This window comes from Hemicordylus capensis, chromosome 13 (genome assembly GCF_027244095.1).
Source record: "Hemicordylus capensis ecotype Gifberg chromosome 13, rHemCap1.1.pri, whole genome shotgun sequence".
NCBI lineage: Eukaryota > Metazoa > Chordata > Lepidosauria > Squamata > Cordylidae > Hemicordylus > Hemicordylus capensis.
In genome coordinates, this window is record NC_069669.1 from 1509458 (window position 1) to 1517208 (window position 7751).

The 7751-nt window shown below is 52.3% G+C and overlaps 1 protein-coding gene across 5 annotated transcripts in view; it reads right to left on the minus strand.

Moving 5' to 3' along the window:
* TSC2 (TSC complex subunit 2) overlaps positions 1-7696 on the minus strand; it is a 41001-nt gene extending 33305 nt beyond the window's left edge. For 4 of the 5 annotated variants that reach the window (XM_053275944.1, XM_053275943.1, XM_053275941.1 and 1 more), the window contains exons 1-10: positions 7629-7696; positions 4892-5059; positions 4283-4369; positions 3154-3264; positions 2892-3036; positions 2506-2623; positions 1888-1936; positions 1321-1446; positions 775-848; positions 352-478 (exon numbers count right to left, since the gene is read on the minus strand). In XM_053275944.1, the coding sequence (XP_053131919.1) occupies positions 352-478; positions 775-848; positions 1321-1446; positions 1888-1936; positions 2506-2623; positions 2892-3036; positions 3154-3264; positions 4283-4369; positions 4892-5029 (975 nt within the window). In that variant the 5' untranslated portion in view covers positions 5030-5059; positions 7629-7696. Of the gene's footprint in view, positions 1-351; positions 479-774; positions 849-1320; positions 1447-1887; positions 1937-2505; positions 2624-2891; positions 3037-3153; positions 3265-4282; positions 4370-4891; positions 5060-7611 lie in introns of all 5 variants that reach the window. The other variant, XM_053275942.1, reaches the window with a different exon arrangement.
* Positions 7697-7751: the final 55 nt, after the last annotated feature.

A 7751-nucleotide genomic window follows, 5' to 3' on the forward strand; every position in this document is an offset into this window, starting at 1 on the left:
GTGGCACCCCAGTTGTGGAATGCTCTCCCCCACAAGGCTCGCCAGGTGCCAACTCGTATCTCTTTCTGGGACCAGGCAAAGACTTTTGTTTTCCCAGGCTCTTGAAAAACGTCAGTCGGCTCTGCTGTTGCTTTGGCTGCTTAACTATGCCATTTAAATACGTTTTAGTTCAGATGTTTTTCATTGTCCTTATTAGTTTGTTGGTCACCCTAAGAACATCTGGCCCGAGGGCGGGATGCCAGTGTTTTAATAAACGAACTGCCAGCACTTGCTCCAAGCTCAGCCAGTGAACTTCACAGCAGGGTCAGGATTTTAACCGGGACCTTCAGCAATCCAGAGGCTCCAATTTACCTTCAGGAAGGAGGGGAGCACTGAGGTTGGCGAATTCTTGAGCGACTGCAGCCTGTGTGCTCCCCATAGGGCCATCCCCACGAAGAACACGGCTCCCCTCAGCAATGCTGCATCTGCCATGTAGGGTCTGGAAACAGGAGACTCTTTTACATTTCATGCAGCCGGGTCGGCGGCGGGGGGGTGGGGGGGGGGGGCGGCAGCCTACCAAAATGTTGCATGTCAGATAAAGATTTACTGGCTCCCAGGGCTCTGGTCTGATGGGACCCCCGACCCAATGGCGAGAAACGCCCCATCCTGTGGCCCAGGGCCAGCTGTCCCCTTTTGCAGCCTGGATGGGCCTGAAGTTGCCACTTGTTCCACCAGCAGGCGAGGCTCGCTCCTGGGCCTGTGCAAGAAGGGATTTCCGCAGGGGGCCCGCCGTACCTGTCCTCCATGATCCGGCACATGTTGTAAATGGCGCTGTGCCCCAAATGAGTCCCCAGCAGGTTACGCATGAGCTGAAGGGCAAATGTCAAGAGAGCCACTTTTTAAAACAGGGGTCTTTTTCAGCCATTAAGAGCCTTCTGCACCAAAAGGACGTTCCATTTTGCCAGGAAAATGCACAAAACGAGGTTAACAGCAGACACAAAGCCTGGTGCAAAACTGCTGAATCAAGCCATGGGGCGTCTACTAGTTTTGCAAAACATCACGCAAGGTTTGTCTTGGTTAAAAATCCCAGTCCTGTTTTCCCAGCACAGAGACTGCACACAGAAGCCCTGGTGATTCCTATACCTTGTTACTGATTCCTTCTCCAGACTCTGCAGTGGTGAACTCCCCACCACAAGGGAAGGGGGGTCTGGCATCCCATTGGACTACTGCGTGCCCCTCTTTGGGGGCAACGAGCAGCCCAGGGGTGGGGTGCCTAATACACCCCAGAACTTCTGGCCTTTCCTCCGCAGGACCCAACTGCTTCCTCTCCAGAGCACTGACCTTCCAGCACGGCTCGCAGAGTTCCTTGACGTTGATGGTCCGGCACAGAGTGATGATAAAGACGGGGAGGGTTCCAGAAGGCAGGCAGTTATAGCAGACCACAGCATCCAAGACTTGCAGGGAAACCTTGGAGGCACAAGGGGAGAAGACACACACTTTCGCAACGGGAGCCTTCGAGACTCTTGCTGGCATCCAGAGGATTTCTATGGTGACCCCAAAACGTACCAGGCACCTCCCAGAGCGACACAAGCAAGAGGCAAGTCCCTGCCCCAAGGAGTTCACAATTCCCATTTTGACAGAGAACGGGGAGGGAAGAGCAACAAGGAACGACCACAAGGCAGATGGACTTACGTGGACTCTAAGGATAGTTTCCATGAGGGATGGGCATTAAGGGGCTGTAGGGTTTTGAGAAGGGATGAGAAATAGGAAACCCCGTTCCAAGAGGGAGTCTCAGGAATGAGGGAAAGGGGGAAGCCAGGCACCCCCACCCTGCCCCACGCAGAGAAATGGTTGCTCACATCAAGGCCTTGTTAGCAACGGCCGTTCTTCTATACCCATAACACTGACCTCAATGTCAACTGCAGAAGACGTCTGGATGCACAAGAGGCAAATCATGCTGGAGGGAAAGAAAACGGAGCCCGATTTGTTCCCAAACGGAACCCCCCCAGTGCATAATTTCTAGGACACGGGGCTCAAGCCGCCCTGGAAACCACCCTCCCCTCTCAGCCAGGGACTCGAGGCCCAGTTGTCCTGCCCCAGCCACACAGCTTCCCCTCCCTCACACTGTAGCTGCACATGCAAAACCACCATGCCTGAACCAGCATGGATACTACCAGTGTTCCCTCTAACAGGGATTCCCAGATGATGTTGACTACAATCCCCAGAATCCCTAGCAGCATGGCTTTTGCTTGGGGATTCTGGGAGTTGTAGTCAACAACATCTGGGGGTCCCTGTTAGAGGGAACACCGGATTTCACACGTCTTCCAGCCAGCATTTCCCACCATCATCAAAATGGGGAACCCAATGTCTACGGAGAAGGCAGACTGTCAACGGAAACAGTTACAATTATTTGTTGAAAAGTGCCCTGAGCCATTGGTGGGGGGGCGTAAATAAATCAAATAAATGGCATGAAATAATAAAGCCGGGTTTCAAATAGCTGATGGGAGAGTCAAAGCTTTGCCTTACTGGACCATGTCGGCGATGTAATCGTCCAAGTAGCAGCTGTTGAACTTGACTAAGTTGACCAGCACCAGGAGGAACTCGGAAGTCAAACCGATGCCCATCCACTGAAGGACAAATTCAGCTAAGTAGGAAGCAAAGAAGAATGGCTGAATGCAATTACCGGAAGCAACGTCTGTTGCCATCTCAGTGAAGCCTCTCCTATTTTCTAGACTCCAGGAGGCGCTTCACGGAAGTGATGAGCAGCCTCTCGTATGCCAGACCCATCAGGGCTTATGCTTCTTTGCAGAGCACAGCTAAGAGTTAGCATGCCGACACCACCTGCACGTCTTGGCCAATTCCCTCCGCCAGCAAGGGCTCTCACAAAGCGCTGCTAAGAAGAGGGGACATACCCAACTCCTCTTCCAAGTACGTGATGTCCCTCCCGTTATCGGTGAGGGCCTTGAAGACTTCGAGCCGTTCGTGCAGGTCTTCGTTCGAAGAATAATCCTTGATCACCTTGAAGAAGTGAGCTCGGAGGATCCCCAGCCTTTCGCCCTTAAAGACAAGAGGAACGGCCTCAGAAGCCCGTGGGTGTGGACTCCGCCCAAGTCCTGCTTCCCGGCCACCCACCTCAGCCACGTTCCAGAGGCCCGGTTTGCACCTCAAGCCTACCTGCCCTTGGATAATGGCCGTCAGCAGGTGCAGCACGGCGTGCCTGGCCTCCGCGGGCCGATCTGGATTCAGCATGTCGGCCACCATCTTCCAGAGAGCTTCCACCGCATGCTGAGGACAGAGAAGGCTCACCGTCACCCGAAGCCATACTTCCCAGCCCCTGTGGGGTAGGAGAGGCTGCTGCTCCCCCACAACGCCCCCTGCTCCCCATAACCACCAACCATCCCAGTATAGCTCCGCAGCTTCATCTGGCTGCTTGATGTTGAAAACAGAGGGAGGCACCAGAGAAGGAAAGGAGGACTTCTGTGCAACCAAGGGGGCTCCGGGCTTGTGCTGCATCAGCAGAGTGGGGTCAGCATGCCTAACCATTCAAATGCAGATTCAAGCAGCTCAGGAATTGCCAACCTGAGGCGCCTCGGCTGTTGCTGGACTACAACAGCTGGGGATGATGGGAGTTGTAGTCCTACAGGAGCCTAAGAGTGCCCCCCCCCCGAAAGAGACCTCCATGTTCCAGATATTGACATGCAAGTCTGCTTATCATGTCATCGGGGGTGCACCCAACTGGAACTTGCTCAAACCTTGGCACCACTCCATCCCTAGGAAGGGAACCTGCTCCCACCCCACATCATGTGCCAGTCTCAATGAATCAGACTTCACTTCTTGCTTACAACACTCTTCATACTGTACCCCTCTCTGGAACAGAGAGGGGATAAACCCACTTCGGAGTCTCTTTTGCTCTCCCAGATGTTGCACTCCGCCTTAGGAAATCGAACTTGCACAAGGTCTTTCTGTTTGGAACCATCTTTCCCTAGACAGGTTAATACCTTTTTCCTAACAGGCTGGCCATTCCAAGGGGAAGAGGAAGGAAAACCTTCTCTGGGGGGAAATCTTTGGTTAGCCTCCCCTCACTCAGACCCCAAGTCCTGACCCACGGTTGGCTCCAATCCCCTCTTGTACTGCAGGAGAGAATAGAGAAATCCTTCTTGTGGTTTAAAAACTTGTCTTTCCCCACGCGCCCGCCCCCCCCCCCCCAATCTCTACCCAAGAACATCTATAAAGGGCCAGATACATCTATGGCGGCAGAAAGCTCTGATAAGTTAGCAGGAATGGGGCTTCCGGCGAAACTTACCTCTTCGAACTTTTTCGTCTTTGCTACCTCACAGATCTGACCAATGGCCCGGATCCGGTTGTTCAAGCCACATTCTACGCTCAGTTCCTGAAATGGAGGAAGAGAAGGAGAAGGAGGAATGTTAAAACCATCCAAGGTCTCTCTCTTTGGCCCAGTTTTCCTCTCAGGGATGTGGTGAGGCTATACAGATGTTCTGCCAGGGCAGGATACAAATGCACCTAATAGCGGAAGTAATAAAGATCTTCCGGCCTCTTCATGACCTCTGCTCAGGTGTTGTCACATCACCCCCAGACAAAAAGAACACCCAAATACCCAACAAGTGGCACTGCCCACACAGAGCTTTTAAAAGCTTGCAATCCACGTATTCTCTCTCTGCCTGTCGCTCCAGGGCATACCATCACCTTTGGCCTCTGCAGTTTCCATCTCCCAGTCCAGGGGTTCTCACTATTGGGTCCTTGGAGGTGGTTGGACTTCAACCCAGCAAAAATAGCCTTTGGCCGTTGTGGCTGCAAAGGATGGAAGTTGAAGTCCAACGGCATCTGGGGGCCCACGAAGGAGAGTCCCCGTCCGAGCCGAAGCGCCGCATGCCAGCATCTCCACATTCCATACCTTGAGAATTTCCGCTGTAATGATATACTCCGTTTGCTTTCCTTCTGACGATTTGGAGTTCGGCCGGGGCTGGCCGAGGCCTAAGAGGTTCTTAAACTTCTCCTTCAGGCCAGGATCTCTGCTTTGTGGCTTTGCCATTGTGAACTAACTAGGCAACCATCCAGAAACCTGTGCAGTCAGAAGAGAGAAACCCTGAAGGGCATTGCCGGCAGAGCACAGCTGAAAGATGCATGTCTCAAACAACCCTGATGCAGGTGCTCTGAAGACATATGCAGAGGCTCCCTCAATTGTACCTATCTATCAATCTATCTATCTATCTATCTATCACATCTCTACACCACCCCATATAACAGCTCTGGGCAGTTCACAAACTAAAACAAAATATAATCAAAAATCAAAACCATGAAATCCCTGTGTGAGCTCTATGTGGGGTTGCCTTTGTACGTAGTCGGGAAACTGCAGCGGGTACAAAATGGAGCAGCCAGGTTGATCTCTGGGTCATTCTGAAGAGGCCAAAGCATACCAATATGCCGAGCCATTTTGGAAGGGCGGTATACAAATCAAATCAAGTAATAAATAATAATACCAATATTAAAAAGAACAACTGCAGTTGCCACCAGCTGGTCTGGTGGCTACTCTGGATCAGGCCTTTTCCATGGCCGTCCCAAGGCTTTGGGATGCGCTCCCTGCTGAAACAGGAGCCTCTCCATCTCCGACAGCTTTTTTAAAAACTTGCAACACCTTTAACTAAGCTTTTAACTAAGTTAGGGTTAGTAGCGTGAATTTGTTTCAAAACTGTTTTAATTGTTGTTTTTACTATGTTTGTTGTAAACTGTCCAGACACACAAGCTTGGAGTGATATACAAATATACTAAATAAACAAATCACATATCCATATACACATGCAGCCCCAAGAACGGCAGTGTGGGAGAGTCCTTGCTCATGAGGAGCTCCACACACACCCAAGGAATAATTCATCAGACTGTCAATGCCTCATATGCCAGAGTACATGAAGAGCTTGCATTACCCCTGCTAACTTGGCAAAGTGGCACCTTTTAACGTGGTGATTCTCTTTATCTAGCAGGGGGAGAGTAACTGGCCCCATCCACCCCCATCACAGGAACTCCAGTGACTTATGTTTCTTTTTTGGATTGTAAGCCCTTTGGGGACAGGGATCCATCTTATTTATTGATTATTTCTCTGTGTAAACTGCCCTGAGCCATTTTTGGAACGGCAGTATAGAAATCCAAAAAGTAAATAAATAATTTATGCTAGGGGGTTTCAGACAAGCGTCTTTCCCAGCCCCCAAAAGCCAGGCATTGAACTCAGGGGGACTCTCTACAACATGCAAAGCACGTGCTCTTCCACTGAGCTAGGGCCCTATCCGTACCTTGCACATGAGCTGAAGCACAGCCATATACGTAAAACTGACTTCAATGATGCCCCTATGCGTTTTTCACAAAACGCCAAATAAGCAAACAAAACCAGCAAATAAGAAAAATGTCAAAATATTTGGAGCTCTTTCTAGCATATCAAACGAAACAAGTTTTAAAATGCACCAGATTAGTGGTCCACGCCACCTTTTGAAGCCCTTGGCCTAATAAGCCAGTCTCCACCTGCAGGGAAAATCCATCTTTTCTCTAGAACTGGATGGCAGAGAACAGGCTACGAGAAACCCTGAGAAGCAGCCACACCCCCTTGACCAATCACCCCAGCACACGCACACACAGCCCCATGGAAGTTGGGCTATTATTTCTCTTCTGGCCATTATGCACACACTGCAGACTTTTTAATCCCAGCGAGGTTTTAACACACTGCTGTCCTTATGCACTGCTACTTCGTACGATCCTGTGATCCTCCGCATTATATTTTCATTCTTTTTATAGTGCTGCACTGCCTTGTTGTTGTTTTCCTGTAGACTCCCCTGCGTGTTTTGACAGTGGGGTGCTGCTGTTGTTGCGTTTAGAGGAAAGAAGCCATTGCCTGTCCTCCTGCAGGGGACCCAGGCCACCCCTTTCTCCTGGGCCCCCCTTGTGTCTGTTTCTAGATAGCAAGCCCCTCGGGGCAGGGATCTGCCTCATCGGCTGCAAAGCACTCTGCACAGGGCTGCCCACCCGAGGATCTCTAGCCGTGGCTCACTACAGCTCCCATCATCCCCAATGCAGGGGGTGATGGGAGAGCAGGCCACCAACAACAGCAGTGGGGGAGCTACAGCCTGGCCACCCTTGGGAGAAAGACGGAGAAGACGAAGAACTGATTGCGGCTACTAACAATAATCCACAAAGCACCTTTGTTAAGATTCCTTTTATCAGAATGAAGGGGGTGGGTGTCAGCCACTCTGCTGCCCTGCCCACCTGGTGGGACCTGAGAAAGAGGGCTTGTTGCCCAGGGGAGCTCCAGAAGGGGGATGAGCACACACACCCCCACGAGGGGGTGGGGGCAGGGTCAAGCACCCCCCCCACGAGAAACAGCTTGCTGTTTCAGAGATCTGGGATGGGGGACACTGCTCGCCCACCCACCCACAAATGCACTTTGCCCTTTCTCTGCCCCCCCCTCCATTTTTTCCTGGTGCTGCCACTGCTAGCAGCCCCCACCCTTCCAGATCCCCCTCCCCTGCAGCCCCCACCTTTGCAGCCCCCTCCCCTGCAACCCCCACCTTTGCAACCCCCATTTCTCCCACCGGGGGAGGGGCTGCCCACCCCCCAGCGAGCCCCGCTCACCTTCCCGGGGGGCTCACCTTCGCGCTTCTCTCGCCCTCCTCCCCTCCTGCCTCTCCTTCCCACCACACCTCCTCCTCTCCCCTCCGCCCCCGCCCCCTCAGACCGGAAGCTGCGCTCAGCTGTGCTTCCGGGTTGGGGCG